The 22,563-nt window shown below is 49.5% G+C and overlaps 2 protein-coding genes across 2 annotated transcripts in view; one reads left to right on the forward strand and one right to left on the reverse strand.

The window, feature by feature from the left end:
- The first annotated feature begins 756 nt into the window (after positions 1-756).
- On the forward strand, positions 757-14,452 carry pde6a (phosphodiesterase 6A, cGMP-specific, rod, alpha). Its single transcript, XM_049027928.1, has 22 exons — positions 757-1,224; positions 4,153-4,305; positions 4,849-4,938; positions 5,425-5,565; positions 6,058-6,132; positions 6,342-6,406; positions 6,518-6,584; positions 6,747-6,794; positions 7,261-7,410; positions 7,514-7,657; positions 7,804-7,869; positions 7,963-8,109; positions 9,029-9,136; positions 9,678-9,787; positions 10,211-10,298; positions 10,462-10,562; positions 11,023-11,130; positions 11,235-11,298; positions 11,403-11,477; positions 12,415-12,498; positions 12,790-12,958; positions 13,187-14,452. Exons 1-22 carry the CDS (start codon positions 757-759, stop codon positions 13,234-13,236), a joined length of 2,571 nt encoding a protein of 856 aa, XP_048883885.1. The 3' UTR covers positions 13,237-14,452.
- Positions 14,453-14,630: 178 nt separating this feature from the next.
- The window catches only part of ppargc1b (peroxisome proliferator-activated receptor gamma, coactivator 1 beta), a 35,910-nt gene continuing 27,977 nt past the window's right edge, over positions 14,631-22,563 (reverse strand). The window contains 10 exon segments of the mRNA XM_049027929.1: positions 14,631-19,104; positions 19,310-19,433; positions 19,576-19,695; positions 19,781-19,832; positions 19,928-20,369; positions 20,640-20,704; positions 20,863-20,908; positions 21,194-21,873; positions 21,875-22,059; positions 22,337-22,456. Coding sequence (XP_048883886.1) covers positions 19,013-19,104; positions 19,310-19,433; positions 19,576-19,695; positions 19,781-19,832; positions 19,928-20,369; positions 20,640-20,704; positions 20,863-20,908; positions 21,194-21,873; positions 21,875-22,059; positions 22,337-22,456 — 1,926 coding nt within the window. The 3' untranslated portion in view covers positions 14,631-19,012.

Consider the following 22,563-nt stretch of genomic DNA (forward strand, 5'->3'; position numbering starts at 1 on the left):
TGGTAGACGGGCTATTGTGTGAGGAAATCGCAGAGTTCACTGTGTGATTATCCCAACAGCAGATCGAGTCCACCATGTGTGAGCCTCCGCAGTCTGCCGTGTCATTAAATCCACGCATACAGACCCCCACATGAAAGACAACTCATAGTTTAAACCAACAGCCAACCAGGTCATCCATAAAGTCTCTTTTCCTAGAATTTTCTTTTACACTCAAGTCAAGTCAAATGTATTATCCCACCAGGGAAATCTAAGTTGCAGCCAGGCATTTAAAAAGGGAATACAACCTCTGAAAACAAATGTTCCTTTAGACTCGTTATGGTATGTACTGTTTAAAGTCTATCTGAGCATCAAAGCTCCTTTGGGATGCCCGCGTGTGCTAAGGGGATCTTACACATACTGGGAAAAGTCTCTTCAGATCTAAAAACCACTCTGTAGGGCACACGCTGGCAGGTTCCTCCCTTTCCAGTCAAGCATCTTCTGCAGGAGAGCAGAATCATGGTCTTTGGACCCCTATGTGCCTTCATGTTTCTGTGCCCTACAAGATGTGACGTGCATAATCCTGAAATGTAATTGGATGAGTCTTGCATGACTATTTAAATCCATCCCAATCATCCTTATTGTTTTTAAGCCACTGGCTGTCTGGGCGTGACGGATAAATGTGAGTGTTAGCGTCCTGAGGCAGGTCAGTGGCATTAAAACTCTCCCGTCTGGAGTAATATCACCTCAGAGTGATTACGGAGGCCTTGACTCATCACGATGGTGGACAAGGACACGGTGGAGAAGTTCCTGGATAGCAACCCCGCTTTCGCGAAGAGCTACTACGACTCCAGGTTCCGGCCGCAGGTCATCGCCGACCTGCTGGGAGACAGAGCCCCGGCACTGGACCGCAGCAGCCTCCGCGACCTGACCAGTGTGGAAGAGAGTGAGATCATATTTGACCTGGTGCGGGACCTGCAGGAAAACCTGCAGATGGAGAGGGCCATCTTCAACCTCATGCAACACCTCAGCCACCTGCTACACGCAGACCGCATGAGCCTGTTCATGTACCGGCAGCGCAACGGCACAGCCGAACTGGCCACGCGCCTCTTCGGCGTGCACAAGGACACCACCCTGGATGAGTGCCTGGTGCTCCCGGACTGTGAGATCGTCTACCCGCTGGACACTGGCGTTGTGGGCCACGTGGCCACCACCAAGAAAACGGTCAACGTTCCAGATGTCACCCAGGTATTTGCTCCAGCGTAGAGCAGAAAAGGACCTTCCTTGCTGGAAGCAGATTCTTTAATTGTCTTATTTTCAGAGGTAGAAAGTTCAGGTCCAGAAGGTACAATTCTAAACCAAGGTTTTGTTTCAACCAACTAGTTGAGTCCTCTGTGACTGTGACTCTTTATATGCAACTGGTTGGTTGCCACAAAACCTTGGTCTGGATTTGTACTTTCTGGACCTGAACTTTCCACCTCGGCTTATTCTGGCAAACAAACGGGATGAACCATTTGAAAGGGGAAAACGCCGCTGCAAAATTTAAGTCACACTACTTTTTCACCACTAGGTGACAGCATAGATCTTTGGTGTCAGATCTAAATTCTTATGAAGCCAGAGCAGTATGAGACAGGTAAGGTAGGTTGTTGTGTGGGATGAAACAGACATGTTTAATCAACGCTCACATCCATCACGGTGCAAGGCCTATTCTCCAGCCACACGGCTGTGTCTTGGCGGAGTACCATCACACGGCAGATAGCGAATGCAGCGACAGAAACGCCTCCTGCTCCATCGAGTAACATTAGCTACACTGTGCATATCTTACACCTGAATTGTTTGAGAAGGTCTTTAAAGGAGATAATGGTCCCGCCTCCACCCCATCCTGCAGCCACTGCGTATCTTTCTTTATGTCATGTGTTGTGAATGCAGGATGATCATTGGCTGGTTTGATCTATGTTTTATTCTCAGATACACCATTATAGACATGCCAGGCCCTCGTCTTCCCAGTGGGTTAGAAAATATGTGCGAAGGGGGACATTGGACTCCATCCAAACTAATTCACGCAGCCTGACTTACCAACACGAGCGGGTCGGGCATGAAAAAGGCAGACTGTCGGTCACTCTGGGCTTTTTTTTCCGTCCCTGACCTGTGCCTTCCTTGACCTTCCCAGTTGCGATGGCTTCCCTTAGCTGCTGAGCCACTGGATACTATGAGCAAGCATGTCCATTGTGCCTGTCCACGGCATTCGCCATCATTCCTGTCCACTGTGCCTGTCCGTCTTGTCTGTCCTCCATCTCTGTCCACACGGTACCCGTCCGCTTGGCTCCGCCTCCTCCCCAAGGCGGATAAAGGGTCTGATAGGTGCAGAGAATGCAGAACAGCAAAAACAGCACCCAGCTTTACCAGACGCTTTGAACCTGCCCCTTTATTAGCTTAGCGTCTTAGCATCTTCTAAGCTCTGCCTGCATACGCATAAATATGCAGGTAGAAGCTCTACTGAGAACGAGTCAGTGGGATAATCACGTTAAGCGGCGTTGCCTGGACAACATGCTCTTCAGTAACCCGCCCCCCCCATGAACCTGAGTCAGATGGAAGTACACCCAGTTCATGCTTCTGAGCATTCAGTGAAGCTCTCCCTGCTGTGCTCCCCACCCCCACTATTCCTTCTCCTCTCCCACTCCCCCCCCTTATTACTGACGAAGGCTGTAATTCCTGCTCTCCCATCCTTAAAATTCAAGATCATCTCTATCACTTCTCCAGCCTGAGATGAGTCTGCCGAAGGTAGTGATTCTATTAAGAGTTTTATTTATGATTCCTGTCACTGCTGCCCCAGACTAGTGTCTCCCAACCCGGTCCTTGGAGACTCCCCGATGGTCAACGCTTTTAGCTCCCTCCCAGCTAGTTCGCAAAAACGTGGATCATCTGCGGGGTCCCAGAGGACCAGCATGGGAAGCACTGACCCAGACAACAGCTTCAGGCTTCATAAGTGCACTTTAGAAAACATCCATATCTTAACTGCAACCCCAGCATTCCTCGGTTCCTGCAGTGAAGTCTTAACTGTGGTCTGTTTTTGCAAGGATATGTTTCTGGATTATCCAACCAAAACTCTCACTGCCTGCTGGCCTCCATTTTTCTTATTGCAGTGAGATTAATCCCAGTAACATGTCTCTTGTGCCCACTGCATTCTGGGATGCAGGGCGTTATTTAACTGTCAAGGGATAATGACCCAGTAATCCTGGTTGAATCAGAGTGATCCTGGATTATTTTTCAAGGTCATGCCCCAAAATAGCACTCCTGAAGTCAGCGGAACTGTGCTATAGTTTCATATCACAAATCCTAATGCACCAGTAATCAGTGTGTAATGAAATCGATCCATAATGCAGTGTCAGTGGATAAAGAGCACATTCACGCTGACTCATATCTTAAAATCATAATTTAAATGCATTAAACCGCCACCTTAGGAATACCCTATAATATCTTGTTGTGTTTTTTCAGTGATTGTTTAATCTTTTTCTAGACCACCATTTCAGCTATTTGACAGGTAAACATAAATTATTACAACTCAAGGGCCCCGAATGATCAAAAGATGGTGGAAATGTAACATAAAAAACCTGGGGTACTGTGAAGACGTATGTTTGATTTTGTGTTAACTGAGTTATATCACTTGTTCATTCATTCGTCTGAAATGAAAGCTAGCACACAGGTGGCCATGACCTGGGTCAGGATCAGCCTCACAGAGCCCTGGTACCCAGCTCAGCTGGAAAAATGTCAGTGTGGACGAGATAGGAATACGCGCTGATCCATAAGGATCTAGCTTTTCAGGCACTGAACTGGACAAGCAGCTTTTGCCCTGGAAGGGGACCAGATGCCGTTAACCATTAATTACCAAGATGAAAGAGTCACTTCAAGTAGCAGAGGTGTTTACTACCACTCAAACCACACATTTTTGTGTCACTACATTAAGTATTAAATAAACACTGAAGCAGCATGTTCTGCTAACCAGCCAGCTAGTTACCATCTTCTGATTCGACTTGCTAGCTAACATTAACGTTACATCAGAAACAGCGTATCTGCTCCTGCAGCTAGGTAAATGGCTGGGAACTGTATGACTAAGTAACTACTGTGTATGTCCAAGTAACTAATGAGTACCTAAATACTGAATACTGTCATCTACAGGACAGCCATTTCAGCGACTTTGTGGACACCCTCACGGAGTACGAGACCAAGAACATCCTAGCCACACCCATCCTGAACGGCAAGGACATGGTGGCTGTCATGATGGCAGTGAACAAGGTGGATGCTCCCCGCTTCACTAAGAGGGATGAGGAGGTATGTTTGGCAGCCAGATGTAAGGCATAATGGATGGGGGTGGTGTCCCTGTGGGTTTGGACCCTGTACCTGTGATCTAGATATGACTGGTTTGAATCCCAACAACAGTAGAATAACTACATCATTGTTGGGCGCTTGAGCTAGGTCCTTAACCCCCAGATAGATGTTCCAGGGCTGCTGGATAAATGGCGTACCCTGCACCCAGACCACAAGCATCACTTACCTCCATGTGTGTTAAAATGGAGAGCAAGATAGGATGTGTGAAAACTAAAGAATTCCAACGTCCTTGTACACATGCCGCTTAAAGTATCATTTAATTTTAATTTCGATCAGTGACAGACACCTTTAATTACAGCCTTAGTGTGTTTCCCAGTGTGTCATGTGGTGATAGGTGATAAGTGTGCCGTGTTTACGCAGAATAAATACAAAAGTATTGTGGTTTCTTCAACCATAAATTATTCTGCCACAGAAGCAGTCAGAAATGGAGAAGTTCCTGCTATCAGGCTTTTCTCGCTAATGTATGGCCATGGTTGTTTCATCCAGACCCTGATGAAATATTTAGACTTTGCCAACCTGGTGCTGAGAGTGTTTCATCTGAACTACCTGCACAACTGTGAAACCAGGAGAGGCCAGGTGCGTCCGCATGCCTCTGTCGATCCGCTGGGGACCCCCCCTAGATGCTGGCACGTCAGATTCAGCCTCTATTTGGCGGAGAGAGTGCCTGTTTACCTCCATTTGACCGTCACTTCAACAATAGCGCAAGAATATCACAGCGACATGCAAAATGGCCGCAATATTCAAGTATAATTTATCATCCTAAAGAAAGGTGGCATACAATGTGCATCTGAGGACTATGACTCACCTGAATTAAAGCATGCAGAGCTGGTGTGATGATTTATGAGTCTTTATGATTCTGTAGTTACTTATTAGGGTGGGAGAAACAGAATCTGAAATGCCAAGTCTGTATTTTTCGTACTTTTTGAGCTTGTTAGTGCAGAGGCCTCAGGTTTTTTTTTACTAATATGACCATTCGTCTGTTTGAACAATAATGTCTTAAATGTTTCAGAAGCTTTTTGAGACTCTCGTCCCGCCCGCTGTCTCTGTGATGATCCGGTGCAGGTTTTGCTGTGGTCAGCCAGCAAGGTCTTCGAGGAACTGACTGACATCGAAAGGCAGTTCCACAAGGCGCTCTACACGGTCAGGGCTTTCCTCAACTGTGACCGCTACTCCGTGGGCCTCCTGGACATGACTAAGGCCAAGGTTGGACCGCAGCTCCTCAGCCTGGTCCTGAAAAGCACCCTGACATCCCTACGCCCAAAACTGTGGGCAGGTTGTGTCACGGGGCCGTCAGACACAGGATGACTGCTGTTAAGTGGTGAAGATGGTCACTCCTTTGTTTCTTGGAAGAAAATGAAAAAAGCCGATTCTGTCTCAGTTGTTGCGTTTATGTATATGGGTGGAGGGGTGGTTCTGAGGCCAGGGATCTGTGTCGGTAATCAAAAGGTTGCCAGTTCAAATCCCATGAATACCAGGAGTTATTCTACTCCGTTGGGCCCTTGAGCAAGGCCCTTCACAATTACTTTGTCCTAGGTATGGTGTTAAACTACATTCTGCCCTGAGGTGGTTTGTGATGTAGTGGGTGCGGCAACATGCTGTATCATCATGCGATCCTTACCTCCTCCGCCATAATTATCTAATTAGAGTCTGCGTCGGCATTGTGTGTGCTGAGCTCTTCTTTAATGCCCTTGGCAGGAATTCTTTGACCTGTGGCCCGTCCTGATGGGGGAGGTGGCCCCTTACGATGGCCCTAAGACCCCGGATGGCAGGGTGAGTGCACCCCCCCCCCAATACACTGCACCTGAGGCGCATGTTCTAGGGCGAGGTGATACGAGCCAGATGGGAACCAGGGAAACACTCAGGGTGGAAGATCAGCACGCACTGTGATGGCCTTAGTGTGTCCCTATCCTGGGTTACTGTGCTCTTAACAATTATTAAGCCTCCCAGTTTACTTTTACGCAAAATCTGTTTCCTTTCAGGAAATCATCTTCTACAAGGTGATCGATTACATTCTGCACGGAAAGGAAGACATCAAAGTCATTCCGTGAGAAAATCCGTTCTTCTCCATAGCTGGATATGGCAGTGTCAGTCCCAACAATGCCTCACCTCTATCACGTCACTCTGACATTGTGCTGATGCACTGATGTTTCCTCAGAAACCCACCAGCAGACCACTGGGCCCTGGTCAGCGGTCTGCCCACCTATGTGGCAGAGACCGGCCTGGTGAGGGTCTCCTTCTGCCCAATCTACAGGCCCTTAAGGGGCTGTCGGGCGCCTAACACAGTGCAGCTGGTTGCCAGGTCGCCCACATTTATTGGCTGCTGAAATTAACAGCATGAAGGCCTTAACTTTGGACATCTGTCTCTGCCCTTTTCTGTCTCACAGATCTGCAACATAATGAATGCAGCGCAGGATGAATTCTTCGAGTTCCAAGTAAGAGGCAGGGAAGCCCGACTGTGTCTCCCGCTCGGGATTAATGCCCATGATCTGGACGCGAGCACTGACCGTCATCACTCTCTCATAGAGGGGCGACAAGTGAATTTCACTGAGGCAAACAAATGTAAAGAATATAAATTAGCAGGGGGCACCTTTCCAGAGTCGCTGGCAGAGCACTAATACAACTACAGAAAAACATTTGACGTGGCTTATTTAAGGCTTTATCGGTGTACAGTAACTATGCTAAAATGTGCAGAAATTATAGCATTCCCAGCAGCGTTATTGCCAGAGCTGTAGAACCTGAAATAACTACGGCATTAACTCCACAGACAGATATAGATATACATAAATCCGTATGTGTGTTCGGTGATGAGATGTACACAAATAAAAGATGTTCAGGAGGACAGTAAGATTTATGGATGTCTGAGGACCATTCGAAACCTCATCTCTTCATCTCCCACAGAAAGAAGCCCTGGATACTTCCGGCTGGACAATAAAGAACGTGCTCTCCATGCCCATCGTCAACAAGAAGGAGGAGATTGTGGGCGTGGCCACCTTCTACAACAGGAAGGATGGGAAACCCTTCGACGAAATGGACGAAACCCTCATGGAGGTAATGTAGGGTCCACGATAATCAGCCGTTAGAAATAAAAACCTGTTTCTGCAAATGCATGCAAATTCTCCCCTTTTTAAATGGAGCCCCTCCTCGTCTCTAGTCCCTCACCCAGTTCCTGGGGTGGTCAGTGCTGAACACAGACACCTACGAGAAGATGAACAAGCTGGAGAACCGCAAGGACATCTTTCAGAACATGGTGCTTTATCATGTCAAATGCAGGAAGGATGAGATCCAGAACATCCTGGTAGGTGGTGCTCTTACACCAGGACTAATTAAGGGCCTTAGGTTTGACCGCTTCACTACTTTCAAATACGCCATGTATGACATAATGATTAAAATGATCCAAGAAGCATGAAGAAAGATGGATGGCAGCTTCTTCCTCTCTTCTAGAACACCAGAGAGGTGTACGAGAAGGAGCCCTGTGACTGCGATGAGGATGAGCTTGAGGATATCCTGGTACTTCGGCCCCTGCATCTCCTGCCTTCATGTGGACCAGCCCCCTCCGTCCAGCCTGCCCCATGGACTCACTTCTTCTCCCGTCTTCCATAGCTAGAAGTACTTCCAGATTCGGAGCAGTCCGAGATCTTCGAGTTCCACTTCTGTGATTTTGAGCACAGCGAGCTGGACTTGGTCATGTGCGGCATCAAGATGTACTATGAACTTGGAGTGGTGGACAAGTTCCATATCCCGCGGGAGGTGAGGCCAGAAGAGTGTCATCTTACTGTTCCGTCAGGTCTGCTTCCCTCCTTTGAGACGTATCGCAGGCACACATCTCTGACCTGCACTAGCTCTGTGTAGGTCTGCTGGATACCTTATCCAGTCTTTACAGCCTGATATTATTACCTATATGCATACCCATACCTACCGTTGAGGACACCGAGGTCACGTCCTCAGTATTTTTTCTGCAACTCCAATTACCACGATCCGTTACAGGACACAAATTGAATGGGCTAACACTTTTGACCTCAGTATTTGAAAAATCCTGGCTATGGCTATCCTGTATGGTCACATGTTGCCTCAGCGTGTATGGCTTTGACTTCACAACTTAGCTCTTCATTTGTGGACTCGATCCTGGGCTGGCTTTGTAAGTGTGGGGTTTAGGTGGATTAATGCCAGTTGTGTGCGTTTGTCTGCCCTGTGTTTCCTGTGATAAGCCCCAGACTCACTATACCCATACACTGGATAATTACCTTTGGAAAATGATTGGCTGCCAGCTAATTATCAGTTCATCCTAAGATTAAATTGCTGGGAATGTTTACAGCAGTATGTTTTTCACACGAATGTAACGGCTATATAAGGATTAGTAAATACATAGTAAAGAGATCTTCCAGCTGTGGAGTTCGGCTGCTTGTGGTATATTATTCACAACCCCGCACTATTTCGCCATGTACTTTGTACTAAAGAACCGAAAGTGTCATAAGATTACAAATTAATAGAAGTGAATGGAGCCATATTTATATTCCGGCACATTCATAATAGTACTCCAGGATCTCATTGATGGAGCCGTATCCAAGAGTGATTGACAAGAGGTATTGACAAGTAAGATGGCCTGATGTTAGGAAGTGGTGTGGCTTTGGAGGTCCATAAATACCTAGAAGAGCCTGTTTCATTGCAGGTACTGGTGAGATTCATGTACTCCCTCAGTAAGGGGTACAGGAAGATCACCTACCACAACTGGAGACATGGATTCAATGTGGGTCAGACCATGTTCACACTGCTCATGGTAGGAACCGGTTTCACACCCAGCTCTGGCCCGCATCAGCAGGATCATGGAAGTAGGTTCTAGAAGTGGAGATGGCCCAGGGGCTGGGATGAAAAGCCTCCTGAGCCTTATAGTCTGGATTATAGGCAGAATTATAAAGAACTTCAGTTCTTCTCCTCGGCTCAGCTGATGGTTTCTCATTTCTCTCAGTAACGTTCTCTCTGTAGAGCGCAATCCATTTGTTATTTCAGCATAGTTTGTCACCATAGCGATAAGCTGAATAGTAATGGGACACACTGAGTGTGAATGATCTTTGTTGGCATTCACTGGTGGGTATGGACTGGAAATAATATCCCCCGATAGCCGTGCGAACCGCTCACGCGCACGTTCAGACACGCTCGCTCTGCCCTTTCCTTGGGAAACTGTTGAAGTCAACACTATTCAGACTTTTTTAAGTTTGACGAGCTCTTGTGGGAGGCGCTGTCCCTAGGGCGGGGGCCCCTAGGGAATCCTAGTGTGCCTGCATGCAGCCAGCAGCCACGATCCCGTTCCATCCCATTAGACTGGCGACCTGAAGCGCTACTATACCGACCTGGAGGCCATGGCCATGGTAACTGCCGGCTTCTGCCACGACATCGACCACAGAGGGACCAACAATCTCTACCAGATGAAGTGAGTGCTGAATTTCATCCACTGAAATATCCCCAGAGAGACAGGAGGCAATAAGGCGTGTTGAAATGGTTCCCTGTAAGCATTCGTACATTTCTGCTACCTGCGACATGTTCCACTAATTCCCCCTTGTCCCGTTCTTCCTGTTCAAGGCATTTGTTGGTTTGTTTTTCCATCATTGACCTATCCCAACCCTCTTGTGCTGATCCATGTTCCCGTTCAAAAGGAATCCTGGATAAATCCGTTTTCCCGTCCCAGTTTCTACATCCCATGGGTCTGCTTGCCTCACATTCTCAGATTTCTCAGTATTAATCAGTATCAATGTGTGCGATCACTGAGGTTAGGACATTAACCCTAACCATTACAGATGGTCTAGTACATAACTCATCTTCATGCTCACAGTGCCCTCTCTGCCGTTATCCACAGATCAGGGAACCCATTGGCTAAACTCCACGGCTCCTCCATCTTAGAGAGGCACCATCTTGAATTTGGGAAGACGTTACTGAGAGATGATGTAAGACACTATATATATAAATACATAGTGGCCACTTTATTAGGTACGCTTAGCTACTAATGGGTAGGACCCACTTTTTCCTCCATGAGTGTCTATGTGCACTTGCTTCCGATGTCCGCTTCTTCCTTTTGTGGCTGCTATGACAAGCTTTCACCGCGCACAGGACTTGAACATCTACCAGAACCTGAACCGGCGGCAGCACGACCACGTCATCCATCTGATGGACATCGCCATCATCGCTACGGACCTGGCCCTGTATTTTAAGTGAGTGAGCGGCTGTTGGCGCAAACCCGTCAACTCAAAAGGAGTCCAACACGACGACGACATATTTTAAAAGATGTAGGTGCTAGGCAGTGGATTGGGACAGGGATTCACCACCAAGAGGTTACTGCATGAGGTGGTCGTCCTTACTGAGGAGGATGGGGGATGCTACAGCGATTATAGAGCTTTTCAACAAGACGTAAGAAAGCTACCGCAGTGAAATGCTTCTACTTTTATTTTATTATTCTTTTTATTTGTAACATTTGTCCAATCAAATCACAATCCGCAATGGGAGAGTTGAAAACGTTAGGGAACATTAGGGTGTTGCCATGGGCCCCTGAGTGAGAGGGGCCCTAATAATTTTGGAACATAATTGGATTCATCTGGGGGCCCCAATACAAAATCTGTAGCAGCACCTCTGATCTCCACATCATGGGAAACAAATCCAATATTTCCCCCGCAGGAAAAGAGCAATGTTCCAGAAGATAGTGGACCAGTCCAAGACCTTTGATGACTGGGATGCTTGGACCAAGTACATGATGCTAGAGACAACAAAGAAGGAAATAATAATGTAAGTGCCCCCCCCATGGCTTCATGATAAGACGCCTTACTGCTGCACTTAATCATCTATCACATCATCCTCCTCTCCTGCTTCTTCTGTCGCCTGCATCGCAGGGCGATGATGATGACGGCCTGTGACTTATCAGCCATCGCCAAACCATGGGAGATACAAAGCAAGGTAACAGCACCGGTGTCCTGGACAAGCTCGACAGTGTCCTGTTTCTCATTACCCATAATGCTTTGTGTGTGTGTGTGTGTAACCATGCTACCTACATCCCTTAGGTGGCGCTCTCAGTGGCAGCCGAGTTCTGGGAGCAGGGTGACCTGGAGAGGACTGTGCTGGAGCAGCAGCCCATTGTAAGGCAAAGAGAAAAAACCAAAGACAGACAGAAAAGAGGGGATATGAGAGCTAGTGAGGCAGCTGTGAAACACATGAGCTGTGAGGCACATGAGAACATCTGGGCAGCTGTGAAAACTTAGAAAGAACAGCCAGGTCAGAGCCTCAGTGCAGTCAGAATATCGATCAGATCAAAGCCCTGCACCAGTTTGAATGTTAGCTGGATTGGAGCCCTGATCCATCCGGAATTTTGGCTGGATCAGAGCCTTGATCCAGTCGGAATGTCGATAGGATCAGAGCCCTGCACCAATCGGAATGTTGGTTGAATCGGAGCCTTAATCCAGTCGGAATTTTGGCTGGATCAGAGCCTTGATCCAGTCGGAATGTCGATAGGATCAGAGCCCTGCACCAATCGGAATGTTGGCTGAATCGGAGCCTTAATCCAGTCGGAATTTTGGCTGGATCAGATCCTTGATCCAGTCGGAATGTCGATAGGATCAGAGCCCTGCACCAATCGGAATGTTGGCTGAATCAGAGCCTTAATCCAGTTGGAACTTTAGCTGGATCAGAGCCTTGATCCAGTCGGAATGTCAATAGGATCAGAGCCCTGCACCAATCGGAATGTTGGTTGAATCGGAGCCTTAATCCAGTCGGAATTTTGGCTGGATCAGAACCTAGATCCAGTCGGAATGTTAGCTATATTGGGGCCCTTATCCAGTAGGAATCTAGGCTATTTTGGGGCCCTGATCCAGTCATAATGTTAGCTGGAGAGTCCTGATTTAGTCAGAATGTTGGCTGGATCAGAGCCCTGATCTAATCGGAACGTCAGTCCAATTGGAGCATCTTCAACAGCAATCCCTCATTCTTGCTGCGATAGCAGTCAGCACGTTCGTCTGGCACTGCCTGCTCTGTGCCCGCTGTGGCATCTCATATAGCCGCCTTCCATTTCTTCCTCAGCCGATGATGGACAGGAACAAGGCCGAGGAGCTGCCCAAGCTCCAATGCGGCTTCATTGACTTCGTCTGCTCTTTCGTGTACAAGGTGAGACTGCTGGGCTGTCCTGAGCCTGTGATAAATTCTCCTGCATCTTCAGGCAAACTCGTGCTCAGCGTAGAGTCCTGAGTCAGATGTTGACTCATAGTCACGACCCACTGCAGAACTCCCCAGGCTGCGATTACAGCCAACGAGTCTGACTTCACCTGGGAATCAGAAACAAAATAAATACAAATTATTCAAGGATCGAGTTTAGCCGAAAGGTGAACATCTTTGCTAAATGTTGACATTACTCCTTTGCGCCCTGTTGATCCCCGTCTCCTCCATCTCCCTGGGAAGGAGTTCTCCCGTTTCCATGTGGAGATCACGCCCATGCTGGAGCGGCTACTGAACAACCGGAAAGAGTGGAACGCCCTGAAGGAGGAGCACGACGCCAAACTGGCCAAGCTAGAGGAGGAGAAGAAGCAGAAGGAGGAGGCCGCAGCAACCACAGCTACAGCCAGACAAGGTGAGGAAGTGGAAAGACAGGAAACAGGAAGTGACTCTCACTGTAGAATTGATGGGCCAGAGCAGCAACACTCTAGCATGGTGTGGCCTGATTAAAGCCTTTTTATGAGTCCTATCTGCTATACATTATCTATATGGGCATATTGAACCAGCTAAGCTCAGGAACTGGATCTTCTCAGGACAGATCTTCTGTGCTGACCCAAATGGTCCAATGTCTCCTTCACTGCAGCAGCAAGTGCACCCCAGGGCCAGCAGTCCAAGACCTGTATCATCAGCTGAGGCCCCCTCCCCCCCCCCCCCCCAAAAACCACACACCAACGGGATTGATGGGAGGCCTACACTGAATCATTGGATTATTGGGGGACATGGAGAGCCACGCAGTCAGTCTGTAGCAGCTTTTGAGTAGTACTGAGGGGTGTCGGCTCATGGCATTTAGTACGGCGTCTTCTGGCGCTGAGGTAAAGGCTCATCATTTACAGGTGGAGCGCTCAAAGAAATCAGCACAGCGTATTTTCATTATTTAGGGATCTAGTGTTATAATTACTGAACTTCCAGATCCATTCATTTTCTGTTGGAAAATCCCGGAAGCTACAGGCAGCAGGCAGAGACTCAAACCCCGGTCTCAGAGGCGTGATGTAACAGCGTCAGGGCAAATAAACCAAATTACAACTGCTATTCCATACAGCCTCTGGCTGATAATGGGTTAGATTCTATGGCCCGAATTCGCTTCTGTCTGCATACGTGTGGACGTGCACGTTGATAAGCAGCCACGGCTGCTAGCAGACAGACATGATGCAGAGCAAAGGCAGCAGAAATCACGACTGACAGAGCCATCTTCACGCCGCTCGTCTGCACGCCCTGATTTTGGAAAGAAATCAGTTCTGAGGCCCCAGTAGTTTTGGACAGATGAGGCCACGCCCCTTTAAACCTAGCCAATCAGATGGACCCAGTCAGGTGGGGGGGAGGGAGGAGGAAATGAGGGGTCAGGGCAGGCAGACGGCACCTGGGGGTGCTGTGACGTGCGGCAGCAACCCGAGCCATTTGCTTTAGGGGTGTTTGACAGCGGCGGCTGCATCTGAGACCACCAGTGCGGAAAATTGCTGCCAGTTCCTGTGGGGAGCGCAGTTAACCAGAGTGAATGAAATCTTAATCACCACATCTGCTACCCGGCTCGGCAGATTCGCAGATCGGGAGTCCAGATGACAGGCTCCGCAGTCAGCAGGACGAATCTGTACCGCGCAGTGTTCACGTGTTCAGAGCGCCGCTACCCAATTGAAATGCAGCGTTTATACCATCAGCAGCCCAACACTCTCAGGCAGGCTGGGATAGAGCAGGAGTCACGTTTGGCGTGTAAATAAAAATAGATTATGAGTGACAGCGTTTTTGGCGTTTTGATGGGGTCGGGGCCCAGCTGGGAGGGGCAAGAGGGGTGTTCCTCGGTGGGGTCTGCCCGTGGATTTGAGGAAGAGACATTCGGACCTCAGTAACGTGGCTATAAAAGTCTCACCAAATACACACTCAGAGACCAGTGACAGACTACAGACCGCTGTGCTGTACTGCAGCTTAGAATCAAGCATTCTGGCTTGTAGCAGAGACCCAGCACTGGACAAATGCAGACGCACTGCATCCACAAAGGCAGGTGAAAAACTGCAAAGCAGACTCAGACTAAGCACTCTGGTTGTTCATTAGGATGTTTATTCTCTGAAGGCAAATCAATGAATATATGTACTTATTTTACAGTAAATGAGGAACATCTCTATACTTTAATAATGTAAACAATTTCTCAAGAGAAACATATTCAGTTTAAAAGGAAGCCATAGTCTTTTTAAAACTATTTACATGAATTAAAATATAATTTATAACATCAGATAATTTCAGCTATTTTGGTAAAATTATCTATGAAACTAGATTTTAACAATTCAAAAATACAGAAAAGCTTTGTCTCCACATTCTCAAGACATGAAATCACACAACAGAGGAGGATCCAAACTAAACAGCATATAAATAAAAAGCAAAATAAACCAATGTATGTAAAAAATATAAAATCTCACTAGCCAAATACTTTATAACAAAACAAAGTTTCTTAAAAAAAAAAAAAAAAAAAAGGGAAAAAAAAAGTCCGGGCAATGATTTGTGGATATTAGATATGATCAGTGGAAAACACAATCGGACGCCTGCCCTTCCATAGCAAGTCCTAGAGGACGTGTGAGCGCACAGGACAGCATGATTAAGTGCCGACGTCGCGTCAACGAAAGCGTGACTCCGCTGGAGGCCGGTCGCGTACCAGAACGCTTAACGTTCGAAAAAGCTGCTCTGATCTACAGGGAGGAGTCTACAGTGTCAGCACAGTGGAGACGGTTGGGAAAACTGAACCAAGCCCATCAACTGGGGGCCCGATTCGGATCACTGGAACTGGATGGAAACCGAAAGCCAAACAGTCTGACACGTGTAAACTGCTCCGGTGGGGCAGCCCAGATCCGCGTTTTTTTTGGTAAACAACCGTTTTGAAGTGAAAAGCATGGACACCTTTTTAATCATTACTTAAAGCAGCGTTTCGCAATCCAGTCCTCGGGGTTCCGCAGGCAGTCCATGTTTTTGCTCCCTCTCGCAAGACGTTGGGAGGGAGCAAAAATGTGGACCATCTCTGGGTCTCCGAGGACCGGACTGAGAAACACTGATCTAAAGAGTCTGGCTCCCTTTGGAAGTGTTCAGGTTTGGATTCCCCCACCCAACACTTTAGTTAGTCATTAAAATTTGCTGAAAAGTGCTCAGAACACTGGAGGAAATGGTCAAAGATTTCTATATGAAATTATATACTCATCTATACATCTATCTACACACACACACAAATATAGCTATATATGTATATACTGTTTATAATATGGCTGTATTGAAAATTACTTCAGTAATTAATAAAACACGTAGCATTTTAAAGGACATTTAACTGTATTATTAAAAGCTACCGACAGCTTTATTCCCCCTGTAGCTTTAAGGCTCTCCTTGTGAGATACTTAACTGTTTATCTGTATCTAGCCACCAGCACAATAGTAACCCCTGGCAACAAACCAGTCCAACGACCTGAAATAGGCTCGAATCTGGCCACCCGCTTCTCCTCCTCCTGATCTGCGGGAGGAGCTGCTGGGAGTTTAGCAAGAGGCCGTTCTGGATCCCGGCAAACCAACAGGAGTCGATGCCATTCTAACCAAGCGGAAGCCGTATAAACGCAGCAGGCACACAGGCCCTGACTTTGTGGGACGCCCAGTTGCATTGTGGGAATGGACGAAACACCGCACTGATTCATGCGTGATATTTACCCGCTTTAGTCTGTTACTAATACAATCAAGAACCATCCTGTTATAGAATGTCTGAACAAGCTTCTCGCCTCCCACCGGCTGGAAAGGCTGACCTGTAATACGTACATACATACATATATATATATATCACATATTGCATCTGTACTGTTAAAAAAATCAAAAAACATTAAACTCATTTAAAAATCTCCCATTGATATAGGGTACCACCCCCCCAAGTATTCCCTTAAAGCATCTCCCTCCTGCCCATTGCCATCTCTGCAGTCCCCAGATGAACAGTGAGTGACCCACCCCCTCGCCGGGGACTGGCTGCCAAACTCACGGCCACAATGAATCCCAGTGTGGATCTCCTTAGACATCTTATAAGCCGTTAGAACAAGGTTAAATCATGTAAACCTGCACGTCCACCTGCCGTTAACTAGTCCGCACGTTAAACACAAACACCCGTTAGGCGCAGTAGGAGGAACGACGCTGCGTTTCTCCTGGGTGGCACCAGTAGAGGGCACACTTTACGTTGCGGCCGGTGGTTTGCCCACGAAGCCAGGGTGCCCAGGCCGAGAGGTTTTTCGTGCCGCCAAACGTGGCGCTGTGTGCTTAACGTGCGTTCTAGCACGTAGGGGGGGCGCTGTGATGTAAACATTCGATTCACGTGTGTTAAGGAAGAGAAGTTGTAGAAAGTGGAAAGAGGGGGTCCTGCCGTGACAGCCCCCCCCCCCCCCCCCCCCCCACAGAGTCAAACTGCATCCTACCGGGGCCCACAGGATTGAAGATTAACAAAGGGTGGGGGGAGAACAAGGCTTAACCCCCCACTCCCCGGACCCCCGGCAACAGCAGTGACTGACACACCACAACACAAGAACAACACGCCCAGACAAGTGTCAAAATCAGACGCAAAGATTAGAGTTTATCAATGAGGCAAATGCTTCGAGCCCACAGAGAAAAAGAAAAACTTTAGAGAGAGAGAGAGAGAGGAGGTAAAAGAGAGCGAGAACAACGAGGTAGATACCCCTCCGTTTCCTCTAGGAACGAGACTTCTAGAACATTCCGACGCTCCCAGCTTGCCACCATGTGGCCGACCCGCTCAGCGAGGCTGCAAGGGACTATTAGTGACTGGGGGGGGGGGGGGGGCTATGGGACGTAGAACACTATACTACCAGCCAAAAGTTCTTTTTACACACACAGATTTTCTACATTTGCAGGTTACTCACTTAACATTTACTAAAAATACACTCGATATTCTTCGCTAACAAATAGATTTTGCAGTATGTTCACCATTTGAGTCCCTTTATTAGCAAGAAAATGTTCCATCTTTGATTCATCAAAGTAACCTCCTCTAGCAGTTATAACAGCAGAGAAAATTTAAGGCATTCTTTCTACAAGGGACATTAAATACGGCTCTTTTTCATGGAATGAAACGGTTAACTAGTGCAATTAAAGTTAAAGGACATCCTGGAACCTGACTATGCCATCACCACACAACCAGCTAATAGGGCGTCAGACATGCACTGTTACACACTCTTTCTATGAAATAAAGGAAACTTGTTTTGACTTATATTTTCATTTACAGTTGTTCACTCAACTTTCCAGTTCTTAAGAAGAATAAAAAGAATCTGCAGTTTATGAAATAAATGGAAAAGCAGTAACAACCTGTGGTGTGAAAAAGCATTTGACTGGTAGTGTAGGTCCCGTGAGTGTAAAGATGACAGGTGTCATGTTCGGGTGACGGGGGTTAAGTGCTTCTTTGGACAACAGATGATGCTTTTAATACTTGTCATTAATAGGGTCTCCAGACAACAAAAACACCAGCGTTGAGCCCTGAGCTCCCCAACACTGTGCTACAGTGAAAACCTCAATGAACACACTTTGAGGAAGTCGCCTACTGGGACTGTCATCGTTATTGCGTTAAGTGCTAAGAAACGAACATCAAAAACGGCAAAAAAGTCGGAACAAAAAAAAAAAAAAAAATCATGATAATTGCTTAAAAACTGGTCATGTTTTTAATTGCTGTGAAAATGGGGCACATTTTAATTGCCATTTCTGTGGGATGTAACAGTCCATCCCGAAAAGAGCAGTCAGGGGACCATCACCGGAACTCCAGTCTGTCATCTTTACGCAGGGAGTAAGGGGGCTCAGTAAGGGGTGGGGGTCAATGGCAGAAGATCTAGAGCAAGAAAACCATCACCTCAGGACAAGTGCATAGATGAAATCAAGGAAGCGCTAAGTTTACAAAACGAGGGCTTTTTTCATCTTTTAAACTGTAAACTCTAAATTGTCTTTTTTTTTTTTTCTTTTCTTGTGAAACACAGTTTTACACCCACGGCTTGCCATGTAAAGCGTATATTTTTTTCCCCCCCTCCTCTAAAATTTCCCCACACATGACGACGACGACTAGATGGCGAATGAGGCTTGCGGCTCCACCAGTACTGACTACGGGGTTACAGACAGGACGACACGCACACACACGCACGGCACGACGACCAATGGGAGGGCGGGGCGGCTCGCCACCGGGGTGCGATCACACTCAGACACAGAAAGCAGCTTTCTGCAGTTCAGAGTACTTTAGGTTTTTAGGCTTTTTCCCCAACCCCCCCACCCACCCCCCCCTCCTTGAGTCTGCCCTTCTCAGACCCCCACGCGAAGGAGGTGATGGTCCGCTTCTGGTTCCGATGTTAAAAATGTAAACATTAGGTGGTGCCCTGACTGACGTCCTGGCGCCAGTCTTAAGGGTGGGGCTTTAAGGCGTGTCAGCGATGCAGGCTCCTCTGCGCCTCCTTCAGGAGGGTGTCGAAGTCCAGCGCGTCGTACTTACTCTTCACTGGCCCAGGTCCCGCTTCATCTGCACAAAGACACAGTTCACAGCCGCTCAGTCAGCTTCACCCGGCCAAACGGATCCTGGGAGTTTTATATACACAACAATGTTCTGAGGGCAGAAGGAACAATGATTGGCTCAGAGAGATAACCAATCAGACTGTAGATGAGGTGGGTCCAAGCAAGAAGGAGATGGGACTAACCAATCAGATGTCGTGGAGGGTGGGCCTTACCTAGATCGATGTAGCGCTTCCTGCTGAACTTCCGTGGTGATCCATTCCGGGGCTGAAGCTCCCACCTATGTCTCTGCTCGGAGCCCCCTGGGGGCTGACGGAAAGTGACCACACCGCACCTCTCCCCTTAGGGAGCAACAGAAAGATGGCTGCTTTAATCAGGTCACATCCCTATTCAGCAGCTATTTGCGCAGACGCTAATCCGTATTCCTACAGCCACAGTTTGCCCACATAGTGGGGGGAGGAGGGGGTTGGGGCGTGACCCACTTGTCCTTGACGATGATCTTGCAGTCCCGAGGCTCCCCCAGCGCTTCGAACCGCTCGCACAGCATCGCCCGGGTGACGCCGCAAGGCAGGTTGTGGATGTAGAACACCTGGCAATCGTCCTAGGTAATGACACCATGGAAACGGGCCGTGAGATGGGGGCCCTGTGCTCTGCATGGGCCCGCGCCTTCCGCCTGCCCCACTTACGAAAGCCTGGCTGCTCTGCTCATCTCCGGGACCCGTCTCTGAGTCCTCGTGGCTGTGGACACACAGAGTCGCCAGGTTAGGGGGCGGTGCGTGCTTGGGGTGTGGGGGGGGGGTAGCCAGAATGGGGCCATTGGATGAGGGCTGTACCTGAAGCTCAGCTGGCCAGGGGAGTCGGGGGGGCAGCAGCGGTCCGGGCTGGGGCAGGTCGAGCTCCCTTCAGTGTTCTGGGGTGAGTGGGGCAGTTCCCCCTCCCCCCTGTGGCTGCCCAGGGCGTTGGAGGTAAGCGGGTCTTCGGGTCGGAGCTGCCTGCCACAGGGCCGCCCCCGAGCCCCGCCCTCTTTCCCTGCCAGCCCTTGTAAGCAGTAGTCGTGGTCCCCAAATGTACAGTGGACGGGCCCCTGTGCCTGTCCCTCTGCATCCGGCTGGCTAATCCCTCGCAGCTGGGCATACAGCTCCGTCTGCTCCAGGAGCTTCCGGGGGTGTGGCCTGGACAGCCAGGACCCACGTGGCGGCCCCTCTGCACGGCCCTCCGGCCTGAAGGGCTCGTCCTCCACAGACTTATGTGGAGGGGTGGTAGGGGGCGTGAGGCCTGTGGATATAGCCCAGACCATTATCCCCCCGGCCGGCAGCAGCCAGCTACCCCCCCCCTTTTTTGCTCATGCCGGCCAATCAGATGAATGTGCCCAACGCGTTTCTTGGCTTATTCTGACTTTACCAATTCTGTCATTAACCGTTTAATGTATTGCCCTGTCTCTTCAAAACGAACATGGCGTCAATGTGCCGGAACTTTCCAGGCACTGGAAACACGAGCTCGCGCTCGTTCCATCTGACTCCCGGAATCAGAGACTCCGGATGGTACCTGCGGTCCCACACAGCTCCACGCTGAGGGTCTGCTCGAAAGGTTTGCTGGGGTACTGTGGCTCTCTGAATAAGCAAGGAATGGAGGGAGGGAGAGAGAAGAGGAGAGAGAGTCAGAGATCTCATCTCTGATTGGGAATCTGTAATTGGAGTTTCCTTTTCTTGACGTGTTGGACACTGAGCTGCAGGCTCTGGGCAGGATGAGGAGAGACGTCAACACATACCCTGTGGATTTGGGGGCCAGCGGCAGGCACAGCTGGGACCGTTTCTCTGTAATCAGAAACAGGAGTTGGAGGTCACCATAGCGCAAGCAGAAAGTCAAGTGACTGCTGATGTACCATGGAACAGTGGCACCTCAAACAGGGCTCTAGTGAGTCAGACTGAGCTAAACCTACTATTCTGTTCGGCACACAGGTGGGATAAACCGGAACTCTCTTTTGCATACAGGCTGGGATAAACCGAAATTCAACCAATATTCTGATTTGCACACAAACTGGGATAAACTACACTTGTTTTAAATAGATGGGGGGATTTTCTCTGTCCTGTTCTTTTTACCGTTCTGGCTGCACGGCGAGTCGAGCTGAGTCGCCCTCGGGGCCACAGCCTTGCAGGATCCACCCCCAGACGGCGTCTCTTTGGCAGGGAGCTGGGTGCAGCGAAGCTTAGCCGGGCCCACCTCCTCACAGCACCGCCCGGAAGCGGACTCCGCCCGTGGGCGGCCGGACCCCACCTGGGACTTCCTGGCGAAGCGGCTGGGGAAGGAGGCAAGGCGGCGAGAGCGCCTGACGGAGAAGGAGGTGTCCCCTGAGGAGGACTGCTGCCCCGCTGTGGCCTCGGGGGCCCCAGAGTCCTTGAGCTCGATTTGGGGCGCTCCCCCTGCCTTCCTGTCTGGGGCCATGGGCCTGCCATGGGAGTACGGCGGGCTCTGTAGTCTGTAAGGCTTGCTCACGTCAAACGTCTTGACAGCCTCCAAGAGCTCCCGGAGCAGCGAGTGCCGCCTGAATTCCCGTGGACGCGCCAAGGGCACTCGTGGGCAGGAGCCAGGGGCCGCCAAGGCGGGCGGTTTGGGGCAGGCTGCAGACGACCAGCTCTGGGGGCACTCGGGCCGGACCCCGGCGCCGTGTTTGCGGCTGGGCAGGCAGTACGTGTGCATGTACGTGATGAGCTCCACGACCCCACGCAGCTCCTTCTCTGAGGAAAACTGCGACTTCCCGCGCCTCGGAGGAGGCGCAGCTCTCGGCCTCGCTGCCCGACGACGACTCGTCCTGGTCCTCCTGCTCGAGGTCGGACTCGCTGTCCTCCTCTGTGTCGGCCGAGGCCGCATCGTCCACCTGCTGCGGTGTGATCAGGTGTCGGTGCAGCTCGGAACAGGGGCGGCCCGCCGGCCGCGGGGGCCGGGGCCTCCTCTCCCGGACGTCGCCCTGCCCGGCACACAGGAAGGGATACTCCCATTCAGAGAGGCAAGTCAGCTGCCATGGCAGCGGCATGTCCCCCCCCCCCACCTCCCACCTCCAGGTGTGTGCTGACAGAGCAAGCCCCCCCACAGCCACACTGCATCCACAGAAACCTGGCACGGTACCCATGGTTACTGATCACATCCCTCCGCAGGGAAGACACTGATATATGGAGGGCTCTTCCCTCCCCAGATACCCCCCATCCGCACTCCCGCCCCCATGGGATAAAGGATGTTCTGCTCACCTTAGCCAGCTGTCTCAGGGGCTTGAGATGCTGGCTCTTGTTGCCATGGTAAAGTGCACCCCCTTTTAGTGCTTCAGAGCCCACTGGCACAATTGGGGGGGACAGAAGGAGCTTTTTTAGCTGGGGGGTGGGGGGGGGGGTGGGGAGTGGGGTGCAGGATGTGAGAGAGAGATGGAGGCAGCCGTCAGTCACAGGAAGGAATATGAGCACCATCCAGAACACCGACT

This window comes from Brienomyrus brachyistius, chromosome 10, assembly GCF_023856365.1.
Source record: "Brienomyrus brachyistius isolate T26 chromosome 10, BBRACH_0.4, whole genome shotgun sequence".
NCBI lineage: Eukaryota > Metazoa > Chordata > Actinopteri > Osteoglossiformes > Mormyridae > Brienomyrus > Brienomyrus brachyistius.

What these genes read in the sequence shown, in the direction of transcription:
- pde6a (XM_049027928.1), top strand. Translation starts at nt 757, where the DNA reads ATGGTGGACAAGGACACGGTGGAGAAGTTCCTGGATAGCAACCCCGCT. An exon ending in CCATGTTCACACTGCTCATG is followed by an intron (nt 9,137 to 9,677) that starts GTAGGAACCGGT and finishes CCATCCCATTAG; the next exon opens with ACTGGCGACCTGAAGCGCTA. An exon ending in AACAATCTCTACCAGATGAA is followed by an intron (nt 9,788 to 10,210) that starts GTGAGTGCTGAA and finishes CGTTATCCACAG; the next exon opens with ATCAGGGAACCCATTGGCTA.